Source organism: Panthera tigris, chromosome F3 (genome assembly GCF_018350195.1).
Source record: "Panthera tigris isolate Pti1 chromosome F3, P.tigris_Pti1_mat1.1, whole genome shotgun sequence".
Lineage (NCBI taxonomy): Eukaryota > Metazoa > Chordata > Mammalia > Carnivora > Felidae > Panthera > Panthera tigris.
Genome location: NC_056678.1, coordinates 25523532 through 25541486, shown reverse-complemented (window position 1 = coordinate 25541486; position 17955 = coordinate 25523532). Strand labels below are relative to the sequence as shown.

Here is a 17955-nt window from a genome sequence, read left to right as displayed (position 1 = left end):
GCGTGGGTTGGGAGACTGGTAGATTGATTTTGTGATGGGCGGAGCTATGGAGAACTCAGAATGGGAGATAGGGAAGGTGCTGAGTGACAGGACACCTGGGTGCTCTGGTCATTCTAGCCACTCCTCTTCAGTAGGACCTGTTCTGTCACCTAACAAGTCATTGAGTTTCTGAGTTTTTCTATGTACAAAGAATAGGGAAACCAAAACATGTGACCAGACAACAGCATTTTTAAAATCACATGAAAATCACATGCTTTTCATCTGAAGATTTTCCATCGAACATTCTCCAACATGGGAGGCACTGCTATGCAGAGAAAGAGGTCACTCTTTAGAATTAGACAGACTTCTTACCACCTGTGTGACCTTCAACAAATTGTTTAACACCTCTCTCTCCCTAAAATTAAACCCTGGTTCGTCATCTCTGCAATTATTCCAATGACCGTGATTATATGTGATATCGCCACTGAGTATCCATAAGACTGCTGGAGTATTCTTATTTTTTCCAATTTGTGCAAATGCCATGCCTTGAAGTAAGTGTTAAACATTGTTATTATAATAAACATAATCAGTACCTCTTTTAGTCTCACACACTAGTTGAAGAGGATTGACCTTGCCTGTGATTCATGGGTTTGTTTCTCAGAAAATAAGCTCAGGTAGTTACACAATTTCTTGATCTTTCTCTGTTGGAGGGTCGTTTACACTCAGTGGTCTACCACATGACACCAGACCTCCTTCTAGTAAATTATAAGAGAAGAAACACCCGATGTCCAGCATTAGCAGATCCAAGCCTCAGTCTGTCACTTTTACCTCCACTGTAAACATTTAGGTGACTGGAGCATTGAGTTAACCACATTTCTCTGAATTTGGGATGATACAAATAAAATGTTCTGTACCTGTATGTCATCTACCTTTTCCCTTTCCAGTCAATATGTTTTGCCATACTGTACCCTGTCACGTTTTTGTCCTTGTTTCTTCAATTGGCAGGTGCACAGTAAAACGTAACCAAACAGTTGTTCAACATGTTATTCTCTCAAAACAAGACCAATGGAAGCTCCCAGAAGTGCTGCTCTCACCCTGCTTCTTCTGCTCCCCTGAAGACACAAGGAGCCCAGAGAGCCTTGAATGGCTATTTTGTAGGGTAGGGGATGTCCCTTTACAAATAGCTCCCCTCCCTCTGTGCCTGTTGCCTGGATGTCCTTTGGTAAAGAGGAGAGGCTTCCTTTTGCATATCTAGGCGAAATGACTGTGACCGATTATTCTTCAAAAAAGTATTTATCAAGGTCTGCCCCATGAAAGCAAGGACTGGGTGCTGGCCAAAGATGCATTCCACACAGTTAGGAGCTCATACTTGAGGAACTTGGGGAAGGAGACATGCCAACATATAATTACCACACAGTGAGATAAGTGTAAAGAGAACATCTGTGGCCAGGGTGCCAGCCCGAGTCCAACTGTGCCTATCACAAAAGGTCAACTTTGATAAATCTAAGGGCACAGCTGACCTGGCTAGGAGTTGATTAGACTCAAGGAAGCTACTAGCTGGAAGACAGTTTTGTGGCAGCCTCGGGTGGAGAAAGGCGGACAGGAAGGGTAGGCTTGGGGTGGGGAAGTGGGGTGGGTAGGAAGAAATGCCTGGTCTCGGTCTTTAGTTCCCTGCCTTGGCTCCATGGACTCACACCTGAGGCCTGTGGAGCAGATCCTTCAGGTGGAGAGGAGGAGGCTCAGTAAGACACTCAAGTCTCACTTCAGCAAGTCATGCTGCTCTGGGACCTGGGTGACAGAATGTGGCAAAGCAGAAGAGAAAAGCTTCTCTGCACAATTTTAGGCACCAGAAGACAGCAACCCTGGCTTAAGAGTGGTTGGGACTGTAGCTGAGACCAGACACTGCTCCCTAGTAGCTGCACAGCAGAGGACACCAACAAGGAGCTCAAAGCAGAAGAGGAAAGGATGGAAGAGGGCACAATGGAAGGTCCACCCTGCCTCCCAGGCAAACCAGGGGAGACATGGAGTCCGGGGCGGTTCTGCACCAGGCAGGTGGATGCCCAAACCAATGCAACATGAGTTCTTACCATGGTTAATGACAACCACTGCCATTCGTGCTGATGCTCAAACAAAACTTAGGGAAGCACAGGTTCTCCAACACAGAAAAAATAGAAAGAACACATATTTTCTGCTCACAAGATTAAGCACAGTAATGTCTATCCTAGTTGGTAATGGAACTGAGGTCTGGTAAGGTGGAGAGACAAGAGGTGCAGGATAAGTAACAGAAGGAGATTCAGACAGTAACGCTGAGGACTGGGCGGGGGGGGGGGGGTTGGTGCTGGTGAAAGGGGGTCAGCGAGGTGAGCAGAGGGGTGTAAGCAAAGCTCTGGGTGGAGGAGCTGCCTGCAAGATGGAACAAAAGAGAACAGCCCTGAGTCTGTAGGCAGACTGGAGTCGGATGACTAGACAGAAATGTCCAGAACCAAATTCTAAAAATAAGACTTCTCCCCTGAGCCAAACAAAATTAAATTCAATTTCCAAGTACGTGATTGAATAGAATTCAAACAACAACAAAGCATTTCAAACAGTGCTAAAGGGCACGCTGAATACTAAGTCCGTCCTCCTCAAATCCCCGCTCCCAGGAGGACCCATGGATAGCTGCTGGGGAACACCAGGACAACCACATGTTGTTAAACTGCTTAAAGGTTCTCTACAGACTAGTAAACAGCTGCTGCTTCAAGCCACTGGAATGCTGCCCCCTCCCCCCCAGAACTTCAATCAGTCATTACAGGGTTAAAGCTTAGATATTAGAAGATCCCCAGCACGCTTCCAGATCTCAAGCCAGCAGCCATCCCTGTTCCCAGAACCGACCCAGTTGTTAAATATTTGACTATCACTGTTATCCTTCCAGATAACATACCTTCACATACAGGTACGCCCTTACACGCACCTTGTTTTCCTTTAATACAAATGGCAGAATTGAATACCGTTCTGTATTTTGCTTTGCTTATTTTTTTAACCTACTTGGCCCACCTTTAAATGTATGGCCAAATATAGATTGGAGGCATTTCTTTCAGAGCTGAGATAATTTAGCCGTAACTAAGATACCTAGCCTGCAAAATGGAGCACAGGAATAGAGTGAGATTTTAGAATAACTTATGGGAACTTTCCAGTAGGCCTGGAAGAACCTAATCAATGGGGGCCATGGAAATAACAATGGAAGCTGGGGCCAGCAATGCATGATGGCTTGAGCAGAGGAATGAGGAGGGGCAGGATCAACAAAATTTCCCGGAATACCCCTCAGGAGGCCATCTGAGCTCCCACCACCTTCACCAGCTGACAGAAGGGGCCTAAACTTCCCCAAGTCCAGACCATTAGTGCCGAGTTCAGCTGTTACCTAGAACTGAAGCAGTCTTAGGTGGAAGCAAATGAAATTTCAAGTTGCACTTACCTCACCGAACACTTTCCAGGGAGTCTTCCTTTTGCTCAAAGAGGACATAAAACGAAACTTCTTCATAAATGAGCTAAAATACATTCCTCCTAAGAGCTCCATCTTCACCTCAAATGCTGAAAGGAAGCATAGAGTGATTTATATTCCTGAGGGAGAAAATACTTATAAACTAAACTTGAACCAGATTTTTAAATATCCTCTCCCTATAAAAAGTCAAGGGGCTCTAGGGTGGCAGTTCGTTGAGCATCTGACTCTGGATTTCGGCTCAAGTCATGATCTCATGGTTCATGAGTCTGAGCCCCACATTGGGCTTTGCACTGACTGCTTGGGATTCTTGGTCTTCCTTTCTCTATCTCTCCCCCACTCACAATGTCTCTTCCTCTCCTCTCTCTCTCTCTCTCTAAATAAATAAATAAACTTGAAGAAAAAAAAAAAAGCCAGGGACACTTGGGTAGCTCAGTTAGTGAAGCATCCAACTTTGGCTCAGGTCATGATCTCACAGTTTGTGGGTTCAAGCCCTGTGTCAAGCTCTGTGCTGACAGTTCAAAGCCTGGAGCCTGCTTCAGATTCTGTCTCCCTCTCTCTCTCTGCCCCTCCCCTGCTCCCAGTCTCTGTCTCTGTCTCTCTCTCTCAAAACTAAATAAACATTAAAAAAAAAAAGCCAAGACCACTGAGTGTACTCTTTTTATAGCCATATTTATCTTCAAAACCCAAAGAAGTAGTATGGGAGGGGAAACTTAATTTTCTGTGTCTGATTTCTGTGTCTCCATACATCATTTTTTCATTACTTTAATATTAAGGAAAGAGAGATTAAAGAAGAATGTTTGCCATTGAAGATGTCAGCTCCATAGATTTTTGGGAAAGGGAGGATAGGGAAATGGGATCGGAAAAAGATTACCTAATATTTTTATTTTTACTGATATTCCCAGAAACTTGCAGTTGGGGAAAGAGTCATTAAATGAGAAAGCAATTTCTGCTGACAGACTGTCACCTAGTGGTGAGTCCTTACCTAATTCATAATATGAGCAGCTATTGAGCTTTGGGAAGCTTTTGGAAGACGTGTTTATTACTCTTTAGATCCCCGGGGAACCTTACAGAGTACTGTTACAAGTAGACCAGACTCACTTGCATGCGTCCCAACAGCCTCATGTTCATCAGGCAATACCTAACACAGGCCGAACATCCTTCAAAGGAAGTTTAACTCTGTACTTTTCTGAGTATTGTCAAAGAAACCTGGCCAAGCAAAATTAATATTAACTTCCTTTTCTGTTTTCAGACTATGGCCCCCTCATACTTTCCCCCTTGCTAGTCATCAAACTAGGCCCACATTTTCAAAGGGTTTTCCAACTATTAGGGGATGATAAATCAATGTGGGTAACCCATTGGCACATTGGTCCATACATACAATTCAGAAAGAGGTCTCAAAGTCAGCAACAAGGCAACATCGTCCAGATTTAATATACATCAGGAATCCCTCCCTTCATGCTCTCAGAGAGACACTACAGTCCTCTTTATCTGGATCCAGTGTCCTCAATGCTCCCTAGTTCTTGTTCTCTGTGTTCTTACCACCCTTCTCGGCCACAGGCGTCCTTACTCTTATATCAATACCAGTCAACAAGGGGGTAACCCTCCTCCCATCAGTGCAAAAGGCTATGTTCTGGCAACAGAGCTAGGATACCTCTCTCTGTTACCAACAGTCATTCTGCATTGCATAGTATTTCAACTACTTATTGAGTGCCTATGATGTAGCAGGCACTAGATGTGTCCCAAGGAACAGAACAGACAGACCACTGCCCTCACAAAGCTTACCAACTAACGGGGAGAACTAAACACACTAATAAGTTATGACAGGAATGGAAAGAACACAGTGCTAGGAGGAGGGTCTGCACAAGTCAGCTTCTCAGGAGGGTTACACCTGAGCCATGATCTGAAGGATGAGTAGCAGTCAGACTGAAGAAGGGCCGCCCAGGCAGGTGTAAAAGCCCTGATCTTGGTAAGGACTTGGGGCTTCTGAAAAACCAAACAGAAGCCAGAATGCTATAAATGAACTCCACTGGAAAAAAGATGCTGACAATATTCCAGGAGGTCTAAAATCCACAATCACAATAATAGCATTATTCATAATAGCCAAAAACTGGAAAGAACTCAAATGTCCACCAACCAATGGATGAATAAAATGTTGTATATCCATACAATGGAATATTGTGTGGGTATAAAAAGGGATGAAGCAGATTCCTGCTACAATATGGATGAACCTTGAAAATACTACACTAAGGAAAAGAAGCCAGACACAAAGGACTACATGATGCATAATTCCATTTATATGAAATGTCCAGAACAGGCAAATCTATAAAAATGGAAAGACTAATGGTTGTTTAGAGCTGGGGGCCAGGAGGAGGAAGGGAACGGGGCGTGACTGCTAACACATATGGGTTATTGGGGGGGGGGGGTCATGAAAATGTTCTAAAATTGTAGCAATGATTGCACAACTCTGTGACATAATAAAGAATATTGAACTACCATATGCTTAAAATAGGTGAATTGCATAGTATTGAATAGCATCTCAATAAAGATTAGTATTATTAAAAGATTATTGCTATTAAAAATCCGGAGTCACAGAGTCCAAGTTAAGAATGCCAATATGGAGTTACATCTCTGTTCATTTTTTTCCTTTGAGCTGGAAACCAATATGCATTCACCAAAGGGCTGAGCCAGGAGGCAACTGAGCACAACTACTCTCAAAACTGTCCCTTCCTGTGACCCAAGGGGTTCTCTGAAACGCAGCTTATGCATAGGACTTTTCTTCCCTCAAGAGACATCCTTCTACTAGTAGGCACTTAGTCTCAGAAATTAACCTATAAAAGGGAAGAGTCTTTGTCATGGGGACTAGCAATCTGTCCAACTTCTAGTCATGGCCTGCTTCCTTCTCTGAAGATCTATGGACTTTGATGCAAAAATAAACTTGTGCTTTTCTACCAGCCCCACCGACATACCCACACAACCAGAATTTCCAGGAGTGATTCTCATACCTATAACTTGGTTGTATTCCTTTACATGGAATGCAAAGGACTGTTCTTCCTCACCATGGAGAGAACTTTCTCAGGCCCACGATGGAGAGCAACGCTTCAAGACCCAAATTCCATTCTCCTTCCTTCATGAACGTTCCCCAATGTAGCAGTATTCTGGCTGTCTACAATCCATTTCCTCTTTCCTGGTAAGGACAACTGTAACATTGTCATTTATAATAAAAACTATAAATTTGGTCTTCCATTTCTGGCACAGAGCTCCTAAAACTCTTGACATTTCCGAAGAGATGAGAGCAATGAATGTCTTTTGTTATGTTAATGAGGTGACTAGCTTTTCGAAAGCATCTTAGGATAGGGGCTGGTTGCCAAGAGAATCAATCATGTGATTAGAAGGTTGAAACTTTCTGTTCCATCCCCAACCTTCTCCAAAATTGAATCAATTACCAATGGCCAGTGATTTGATCAATACTGCCTATGTAGGGGCACCTGGGTGGCTCAGTCGGTTAAGTGTCCAATCTGCTCAGGTCATGATCTCACAATTTGTGGGTTCTAGCCCCATGTCAAGCTCTGTGCTGACAGCTCAGAGCCTGGAGCCTGCTTTGGATTCTGTGTCTCCCTCTCTCTCTTCCCCTCCCCCACTCACACTCTGTCTCTCTGTCTCTCTCTCAAAAATAAACATTAAAAAAAAAATACTGCCTATGTAATGAAGCCTCCATAAAACCCCAAAAAGGAGGGCGGGCAGAGGGTTTCCAGCTGGTAAATATGGAGATTTGGGGAGAGCATACACTTGTGCTCAGAAAGGACATGGAAATTATGAGCCCTTTCCCCATCCCATGCCCTATGCATCTTTTCCACCTGGTTGTTCCCAAGTTATAGCTTTTTATAATAAGCCAGTGATCTAGTAAGTAAAATGTTTCTTTGAGTTCTATAAGCTGTTGTAGCAAATTAATCAAATCCAAGGAGGGGGTCAAAGGAACCTCTGGTTTATAGCCAATGGGTCAGAAGCACAGGTAATAGCCTGGATCTGATGTAACATCTGAAGTGGGGGTGGGGCAGGGAGGGCAGACTTCTATGACTGAACCCTTAACCTGTGAAATTTGATGCTATCTCTGGGGAGATAGTGTCTGTCGGAATTGAGTTAAACTGTAGGACACCCAGCTGGCATCAGAGAACTATTCCTTCTTAGTGAGGGGAACACCTCCCACACAGTGGAATTGGTACTAGAACATTTCAGCACCATGACAAGAAGGTAAGGGGAACCTTTCTGGGAAGGTTTCTCCAAGTCCACTCAGGAACCTGTGATAAGGCTCCACTGTCAGCACCAAGGATGGAACGTGTGGCCAGTCTGATCAATTACAGTGTACTGTATCCCCCCCAAGCTCTTTTCTCCACATCACTGAGTTTCAAACTTGAATTGTAGTGAACACAATACGATGAGGAACCCCAACATATATATTTTTTTAAACAAAGCAGAGTTGAAGGGAGTAAACATCTCCAAATCCAACCCTCTTCGCCTGCAGGTAGATAAGCACTGAGCTCTGCGCTGTGGGAAAAACAAAGAAATAGGACAAGGTACCTGCCTTGAGCACCTCGCAGAGGAATGAGGGGGCAAGAAAGAAAAGCATAAAAAGTAATGGTGATTAAATAACACTGTACAACAATAAAAGAAAGGCCACAGAGCCCTTGCCACTTATCAGACAAGTGTTAGAGGACTTCGGGCCAGCAGTGAACCTTGGCTGTCTCTCCCTTCTTCTAAGGCCTCCTCCTTGTCTAAGACTGCTCAAGTGTCAACCTCCCCCAGGAAGACTTTTCAGAAATGCTCTCCTGCCTCATCATGCCCACACACTCACCCCTCTGCCCAGATCAGAGTCTTTCCCTCCCTCAGTGTTTCATACCTTTGTACCAGCATATGTATTTTTAAAGGTAAATGTCTTCCCCACAATTCATTGGAGAGGCTGTGAGTTTCTTAAGGGCATGTAGTGGAGGCTATGATGCTCCCCCTCCACCATTCCAGTGAGACCCTTCCCCACCCCCTTTCTTTCCATAGCTTCTACCACAGGTGTCAGCCCTGTATGACCATCAAGGCTCTCCCTGCCTTCTCCCTGGGTCCCTCCCCAAGTATATTTCCTGCACCTCAAATCCAGTTTTAGCATCTGTTTCTTAGCAAACCCTAACACACTATTATAAGCCATTGCTTTGTACTACTACATATATTTAAACAGTAGTTTATTCATTGAACATGTTGGTTTATTGGTTGACAATATTAAGCCTGATGTTCTATAACTTTTGGGTACTGAAATACTTAATTTTGCATGTATTAAAGTATGACTTTGAAAAAACTTACTAACGTCTCATTAGGATATATTCTTGTTGACATTCTTAGACAGACATAACTAGGACTTTTCCCTTCCTTTTTTGCAGGAAAACATAGAGTAGTGGTTAAAAGTATCATCTCCCGCACTACTTGAGACCAAACCACAGCTCAACTACTCATGGGCACTGTGGCCTTTGGCAAATTACTCAAACTCATTAAAATACTTTTTTTTTTTTTTTCTGATCTTTAGAATGGGATGGTGCTGAGGCACCTGGATGGCTCAGTTGGTTAAGCGTGGTACTTAGGCTTAAACAGGACTTCAGCTGAGGTCATGATCTCACCATTTGTGAGTTCCAGCCCCGCATTGGGCTCTGCACTGACAGCGTGGAGCCTGCTTGGGATTCTCTCTCTCTTCCTCTCTCTCTGCCCCTCCTCCACTTGCACTCCCTCCCTCTCAAAATAAATAAAATTAAAAAAATAGAATGGGATGATGGTTCCTCAACTGTAAAATATGACTTTAAAAAATAGTACTCACGACAAAGGATTGTTTTATGAATTGATTAACGAATTAATTTCTGGAGCCACATGCAATGAAAGTACTTCTACAATGGGTTTAAAAGCATTTAAAATGCAAACTAGAAAGCCCTAAGGGAAATTTATTTTCCCTAAATGAATTAAGCATAGGCCATTGTCTTTTATGCAAAATTGAGGATAATTCACATTAACAAGAGAAACCTGAGGACTTGTCTATGTTTCTGATGTATTGGCACAGCATGTGACACTAGAAAGTAAACTCTTGACATTCCTACAAGTAGAGATATTTTGTTTAAAAATAATTATCCCGTTCAAAACTCTTTCAGTTGTTCTCCAGAATACGCAGGAAAGCTACCGCTTTAGAAACGAATCCAATTTTAATATCCGTTCATCACCTTTGAACATGAGGGCATGTGGGGTTGGGGCAGCAGCACCAGCCTGAAAAGCACAGACGGGATCCCCGACTGGCAGGCAGGGTTCTCAGCACGCTTTGGAACCGGCAGCCCAAATTTCAAAGCCCACAACCACGAAGTACCTGTTGCTGCCGAGCCCTGGACAGAAGTTAAAGCGAACAGGAGCCCAGGAGGCATCCGCAAGCGGTACGACCCGCGCAGCAGAAGGGGAAGGGAGAGTTTGCCCCGCGGAATCTGGGCGCGCGTAAACACGCGCCGCGGCTCGGGAGGCGCAAGCTCGGAAGCTCGCAGTCCCGGCGCCTCGCCCACACCCCCAGGTAACGCGGAGGGAGGCTAAACTGCACATGTGCTCAGCGTCCGGGGCGTGCGGGGCGCGCGGCTCTGCGCGGGCGCGTAGGCACGTGGTGCGGGGCCGCGCGGCAGCGGAGGAGAGAAAGGCCGCGGCGGGGGCGCGGGGCGGCGCGCAGCACTGAGGCGAGCGGCAGCAGCGGCGGCGGCCCACCCGCGACCGAGGCGGACCCGGGCTTATCCGGTGAGCGCGGCCCGCGCCGGGCGGATGGGCGGACGGAAACCTGCAGCCCACCCGGGGATGGGGACAGGGGGCCAGGGGGGCAGGGGGGCAGAGGGGCGGGGGGACGGGGATGGCCCGGAGGAGAGGGGAAGGCAGAAAAGCTGGGACGTGGGGCTAGAGGAAGTGCGAAAGCGACACGCTGCAGTCCTGGGGCAGGGGTCTGCACAGAGGGACCACTCCCCTGGATTCTTTCCGGACCGCATAGCCTTCTCCAAGGACCCTTCAGTGAGCTGAGTCAGCTGTGGAGTGGAACAGACTTTATCATTGCATTTGACCCAATGCCTTCATTTTATGGGAACTTGGTTATGTTTCTGCGTTTTGGTTTTGTTTCTTTCGTTTCTCCATTTCTTTTCTTCTTTTGCGCGTATTTCTTGAGTCATTCACCATGCCCAGAGTTGCATCCTCCGTCTCGCCCAGAGATTTTTTTTTTTTTAACTTTGCCCTTTTCCGAGGATTTGACTTGAATTCTTTGTACTAAGTGTTGGTGGATAGAGATACAAGATTTCAAGAGTAATAGCCTCTCCCCAGCATCTCTATTAACATTCTAAATTCGCATTGAGCCCTAGGGTGGAGAACATTCTAACCACTTGCTTTTGATACAAGCTACAAAGAATGCCAAAGCTTGACGTTAACAAGTTTATTTAAAATTTGAATGTACAAAATATCAATCATTACCTATTACAGTTTTTGTGATCTTTTGCCCCTATCTCTTCCTGGAAATTCAGCATTCACAAAGTCAGCAAATTTTGGTCTTTTCGTGTACTGCTCTGTGCAGAGACAGATTTTTTTGAAGCTGTTCCTGCTCCCTGGTGGCTGACGCTGTAGAAGAGGAGCCAAAACCACCCTGCTAATAACATGTAACATTTTTAAGGAAAAGCAAGTGTTTGAGGGAATTTTGAGGAGTAAGAAGTTGTCTTCTTCTTGGGAGATCAGGGAATGTTCTTTAACTTGTACAGTGAGTTTTAAAAGTTGTCTAGACTCAAGGGGCTGAAGTGGGAGATAGTCATTCCAGATGGGAGAACCTAAGGAAGCAGGCCAGATGGGAGAAGGCGGTTAGGAGCAACAGGGAACACTTGAGCTAGTGCCCTTCAGGCATGAAGAGATTTATACAGAGCCCTGGACCAGGAAGTTTGGCATTTCTCCTACTGAAGCCAGGGGAAGTCATTAGCATTTTCTGAGCTGGGCCAAGGCAGGCTTAGAAATGTCTGTGCTTCCAGGAGATTAACCTGGAAGCCTATGTGGATTGGAGGAGGAGAGTGGGGATTAAGGTAGGAATTCCTGACTCTGACCCCACATCCCTACAGGTTCTATGTTTTTGAGATTTTGTAACCAAATTGCATTTACATGCACTTAATTTTGTTTCTTTCAATCAAAGCCATATATAAAACTACCCATCCAAGCTTCTGATGATCCTAAGAGTATCTGTAACTGCCCTAAGTGTGAAATAAATGTAACTAAAAGCTCAGAATACAGAAGTCTAGTGTGAACAGCCTAGCACTGTTTGAATTAGACTTTTGGTGCTGACCCTAGCTCTTGAGACTGTTATCATTTGAGCCTTCTTGAGTCCCTTTGGGCCTCTTAGACCTGGGGTTGTGCCCGTTGGTCTAGATAAGAGGTAATAAAGGGTAAGTTATGAGAGAGGCAGTAAGGGGGCAGGGAAGGAAGATAAGAGGCAAGAATACTTGCTAATGTCCTGTAGCCATCTGGTGCTACTTCATACTGTACTTGCTGTGTGCCGGGCACCGTTGTTAATCACTCTACAAGAATTCATTTAATTCTCAACAACCTATGAAATATGACTACTGTTATTGACAGGAGTGAACACCGAAGCACAGAGAAGGTAAATAACACTTCCAGGCTCACCCCACTGGGAACTGGTGGAGCCAGGATGCAGACCCATGGTGTCTGACTCCAGAGCTGATGCTCCACCTCCTCCACTGTAAGGACTAAAGGAAGCAATCATAGGGGACAGGTGGCAGGTTCAGTCTGAAGTGTCCTGAGTTCAATGCTTGCAGGAGTGCCCGGTGGAGATACGCAGCAGGCATAGCGTCCATCTCCTTTAATGCACAGACATTCCTCTGGGATAGATGGGCCTATGTTATTGGCCTTGTGTTTTCCCCATGGGCCAGGTGATTACATTTGTCTCAAACCGCCCAACAGGATTTTGGTCTCATCTTCAAACTAGGACAGGGCAGAAAAATCCTAGTATCCCGTATATCACGTAAGGTTCCCCTTTATTGCCCTTCAATACAGAGCAAAACTACCGGAAGGATTTGGGCTTAATTTCAGGAGCAAGTCTTGCTAGGGACGTATCTGTAAGGGGGGGGGGGGGGGGGGGATCACGTTGGCTTCCTATAAAAGCAGTAAATTTTGCCACAGTGTGCCCTTTCATGTCTTTGTCTTTGTTTTGTCCTGTTTCTGGCTTGAAGGGCTCACCTGAGCCAGAACTCTTGGAGGAGACAGAAAAAGTAAAAGATATGATCTTTGTAATCTGTAAAGTTTATGCTCCTATTTGGGGAAATGAGGTTAACAGTTATAAAGAGCAAGCAAAATGAAACAGTTGATAATTGTTACGTTGTGTGGGTCAACTTTAAGTATAGTGGACACTGGGCTTTTTAATGTGCCAGTGACCTCAGACCTGTAATATACCCCAACTTGTCCATTACCTATAGACATCACCGTGTTTGCTCTAAGCCAACCATGTTTTATCTAATTGTCACCAAATACTATTTGGTTATATTTTATTTTCTTCTTCAATTTTTAAGACTTTGCATTCATGGCTTCGCATTTTTGTGTCTTACAGTTCAAAAAATAATAACAGTTCTGTAACTAGGTAAGTGGAAAAGCTGAGAGTTGAGCCAGGCAGTCAGCCTATGGAATCCAAGCTATTAACCACGATACTCTCTTGCCTCTCATTGGCTGTTTTCGACAGCCTCTTGGCTTTTTTACACTGGTGCAGACAGGTGTATTCTCTGCCAGATGGGGAGGGATCCTTTTGCCCCACATAAGTGGGGTCAGGTTGATTTTCTCAGCCATGATCACCCTGTCTGTGGAAGTCATTATCCAGCTACAATTTGAACACCTCATTCAATTACCTACATATTCATCCCTTTTTAATTGAACACAAGATGTCTTACCAGGTAACTCAGTGCAGGAAAAGCAAAGGCAAATGAAATGTATTCCCTGTCCTAGGGAGCTTGGTCTAGTGGGGGAGAGATGAATAAACAATTATGATACAGTGTACATGGTCTACTAGAGCTAGGAAAACAGGGCAAAACTAGTCAAAATTAGAATTTTCAAACATAGGTAAATCTGAAGATCATTAAGTAGATCACACAGAAGCCTTAAGACTGTAAGTGCTGGTTTTAGGTGAGCTTCTCCTTAAAAGAATGAAGATATGGAAAAACAAAAGAATGTCTCTTTTCTCCTGGCCATATTTCAATTTAAGTAATAGTATTTATGTATATATAATATATTATTTATATTATATATATTATATATCATTGTATATATTATGTATTATAATTATATATGATATATTATCATATATTATATATTACATATATTATAACTATATATTATATATTATATGGTATATAGTTGTAATTATTATTTATATAATTGTATATTATATAATTACATATATAAGTTATAGATTATATTATATAAATATACAATATAATATATATTATAATTATATATTACATATGTTATATATTTTATATATATAATGTATTATATATAAAATGTATATATGTTATATATAATACGTAATATATATAAATATATATAATATATATAAAAATATATATTGTATATTATATATAATACGTTATGTATATAATATATAGGATAATATATATAATTTTATACATATGTTTTATGTTATATATGTATAAAATTACTATTAATTAAATTGAAATATGGTCAGGAGAAAGATATATATATATATATATATATATATATATATATATATATATATATATATATATGTATATATATGATCTCCTTGAGTTAAATGAGTTAAATTGATGTTCTTTCTTGGGCCTGCTGTCATGTACCCCCTCTCTGTGAGGTTTCAGGCTGCCTGAATCACCTGTATAGACAAAGTGGGAGGCCTTTCTGATAGTATTTTCCTGGAACACTTGTCACCCCCCCCCCCCGCTCCTGTCTTTAAAAATAATCTCCTTGTCTGCAAAATTAAGCTCTACATTTTACATTCTCTTCATTTGCTCTGTGTGTTTGTGTACTTGTAAGCATTTTTCACAATTTTAAACTGGGAATGGACTTTGCCTGGGAGTTTGATCATTAATTGGCATTCCTTGAAGAAGGAGAGGAATTATATTGTATGTTTTGCAGACATTTTTCAGCAGCTCAATGGCCTCCCAAAAGAAGAAACTTCAAGGTCTTGTTGCTGCAACCATCACGCCAATGACGGAGCATGGGTAACTATCACTTGGGACCTAAGGGGATCTGTTCTCATTCCAGCAACATGGACAGAAATCCTCTACACTAGCAGTCACTTAGACTGTGCGCCTCTGTGGTACTGTTGCCAAATGGCAGCTTCTGTCAGTTATCCGCCCCCTGCATGGTCTCTGACCCCAAGTCAGAGAAGAGGTCTCTGTGTCACAGACTGAACAGGAAGAGAGAAGGTACAATGTGGCATCTTGCCTTTCTCCCAGCATCTGTAGCTCCAGAAAGTAAATTCTCTTTGAATTTCATCAGAGCCCTGGCTTTCCCAAATAAGGCCGGTGGAACTGGATGAAGAGAATCTCATTTTAGCAGGATTTGCTGTTAGCACTGACCTGGCCCCTCTAGATCCTGTCCCTGGAAAGCTGCATGATTCCACCCCAGGCTATTCGTAGATGTGATTAAAATGCCCTCCCTTGAGGAAAGTGGGGAAGTTAGCTGCAAGGTGGACCCCTTAGTATGTTTGTAATCACATTTCAGCATTGGTTAAATGTTGGCAGCCTGCAGGAATTCGAGGTAACAACAGATGATTGCTGAGAACTCCTTACCCAAACAAGTATTTTAGCTCCTAGATGAATGTTATGGCAGGCCCTTTGCTCGGTCCTAGCAGATAACGGTCACGTGCCGTAGGTGTCCACATGCAACGTGTAACTCCTCCCCAGACATTGGCATTAACCAAAAAGGGATTTATCCACCTGGATCTAAATGCTTTTGACCTGTTAGAGGGGTCAGTCTGCCAAAAACAGTCAAAATTCTGGATTCTTAAAGCTTCTCCTTTCTTTCTCTATAAAATGCAATGGTAATTCACCTGCATGGTGGACTTACAGGTGTTCAAGTGAGGTCATCCATATGATGGTGCTCAGCACAGGGTCACTATGCACTTAGGTCAATAAGTTTGTTTGAACCACTGTTGTGGCATCAGATGGGGATGAAAAGATGATGGGGCATTTAAGATATCTTTATGCATGGCATTTTATTTTTTTGGTCTTATGTTGCTGAATTTGTAAACCTTGACCCTTCCCCTTTAAAAAAGGTGAAATTTCTTAGGATTTTGTATTCTCATTCAGAGCTGGCCATATCACAGTTTTCCCTCAGATCATTGGAGTTCAAAACCTCCATCTTCTCAGTTTCCTGAAAAATCATGTCTTTAACTAGGTCTAAATCGAATTCTTGCTGAGATGGCATTTAGATTACTCAGTGATTCCTAGCAGTTTTTTTCTGTTGCTTCTCCATTTCCACAAGTTCGAAGAAAGACTGAAGTCAGCTCTTTGTGTGTTAGCCACTGTTGGCCCCATAAAACAGATAAATCATGTGACTGCATGAGCAGGCAGGATTCACTTCCTGTTATTGACTAGGATCCTGTTTGCAAGCTCAGAACACGACTACTGGTTGATGCTGCTTTAACCTTTTTAATCAGACCCCTCAGCCTAGAAGGGACCTCTTGAACAGTCTCATTTGTTCCTTTGGGACTCACTGAGAGTGTCAGTGTGTTCTTCCTCCCCATTCCACTGTTTTCCCAGGACACCAAGCCCCAAGTATTAGAGATAAAGGACTCTGCTTTTTTGGATCCTTCTCCACTCCCCAGTATCTCTGGCCCTGCTGTCTCCATTTCTCTATTTCTTCCTCTTCTTCAATTCTTTTCCTTTTCTAGAACCTTCACTTTCCTGATGTGTGAAATTGGGGGTGCCTGGGTGGCTCATTCAGTTAGGTGTCCAGCTCTTGGTTTCAGCCCAGGTTGTAAACTCACAGTTTGTGAAATTGAGCCCTACATCAGGCTTTGTTCTGACAGTGTAGAGCCTACTTGGGATTCTTTCTCTCCCTCTGCCCTTCCCTGCTCGCTTACATGTGCATGCTCTCCCTCTCAAAAAAATAAACTAAAAACAAAAAAAATTTTTAAGAATTAAGTTAAATTAAGGAGAGCATGGGTGGCTTAGTTGGTTAAGTTCCGACTCTTGATTTTGGCTCAGGTAATGACCTCAGGGTTCGTGAGTTCGAGCCTCGTGTGGGGCTCTGGGCTGATAGCTCTGAACCTGCTTGGGATTCTGTCTCTCCCTGTCTTTCTGCCCCTCCCCCTGCTTGTGCTCACTCTCACTCTCTCCCTCAAAATAAATACGTAAACTTAAAAAAAAATTAAAATGTATGTCAGGGCATAGCACATAGTAAGCATATAAGTTATATTAGTTCCACTGTCTTCTTCTGCCTGCCCCATCCAAGCTTTCCTGTAGGTACAAGGCAAGATTGGAGCACCCACCGAGGACAGGTGGGCATTTGCCTACTTGCCTACAGGGGAATGTGAACTTCTGACATGTTTCCAGGAGATAAAAAAAGGGTCATGTGGAATCAAATACCTGGAAATTCTGCCTGGTGACCTGACATCATGGGTGTTTCCCTAACCTGGCTCATAAAGTAAGCCACAGTCTCCATGAGTGAGAGTGGTTGAAAAAGAACTCTTCCTTGCATCCTTTTTTCTTCATAAGTCTAAGAAATACTCTGATTCAATGCTGAATGTAAGTTAAAGTTATGGAATGGGGAAGTTCTCAGAAAGAACATGGTTAGGTGAGTTTCAGTTAGAATGTCTGGGTTCTTGACCCCCACCCCCCCAGCTTTACCACCAACTAGCTGTCTGACCCCAAGGAGGTCTTGTCACGTGTTAAAAGTTCTCTTTCATATTCTGTAAAGAGAGGGAGTTCAGCCATATCCTCTCCAAAGCCCATTAAAATTCAAAGAGTCTTCTCTGGTGCTATGTCATGAGGGATACTGCAGTGGTCCCGTAAGAATGTGTAAAAGCACCTGTAACCCCAGTCCAGCCTGCACACTGTAGCACAGTGAGCTTCCTCATAAATAAATCTGATTACGTCCTCTTTAAGAATCTCTGCTGACTCCCTTTTGTCTAAGCCTTACTGCTTATCCACAGGCTATTTGCTCTACATCACAAGTTCCCATGTGATGCTAGGAATGCAGAATCTCAGGCCCTACTACATACCAACTGAATCAGGACAGGCATTTTAACTATCCCTGGATGATTCTTTAGCACATTAAAGTCCGAGATGAACTGATCTAAGTTCAAGCTCAAACTCTCTTGGATACCTCTCCTGCTACATTTCTGGTCCCCCAAACACCTCATAGTTTTTTCCCTCAGTGCCTTTACTCATTCTGTTTCCTCTGCCTTTTTCTACCACCATCCTCCCCTCCCTCTA

At 43.4% G+C, this 17955-nt stretch overlaps 1 protein-coding gene and 1 long non-coding RNA gene across 5 annotated transcripts in view; one reads left to right on the top strand and one right to left on the bottom strand.

Annotated features, from left to right (window-relative positions):
- Positions 1 to 3531, bottom strand: part of LOC122235846 — a 60006-nt gene extending 56475 nt beyond the window's left edge. Inside the window, exon 1 of the long non-coding RNA XR_006213921.1 lies at positions 3431 to 3531. This is a non-coding gene — a long non-coding RNA (uncharacterized LOC122235846). The remainder of the gene's footprint in view (positions 1 to 3430) is intronic.
- A 6424-nt stretch (positions 3532 to 9955) lies between these two features.
- Positions 9956 to 17955, top strand: part of NPL (N-acetylneuraminate pyruvate lyase) — a 38068-nt gene continuing 30068 nt past the window's right edge. For 3 of the 4 annotated variants that reach the window (XM_015543848.2, XM_007096211.2, XM_007096212.2), the window contains exons 1-2: positions 9956 to 10034; positions 14648 to 14733. In XM_015543848.2, the coding sequence (XP_015399334.1) occupies positions 14666 to 14733 (68 nt within the window). In that variant the 5' untranslated portion in view covers positions 9956 to 10034; positions 14648 to 14665. Of the gene's footprint in view, positions 10035 to 10173; positions 10250 to 14647; positions 14734 to 17955 lie in introns of those variants that run through there. The other variant, XM_042976154.1, reaches the window with a different exon arrangement.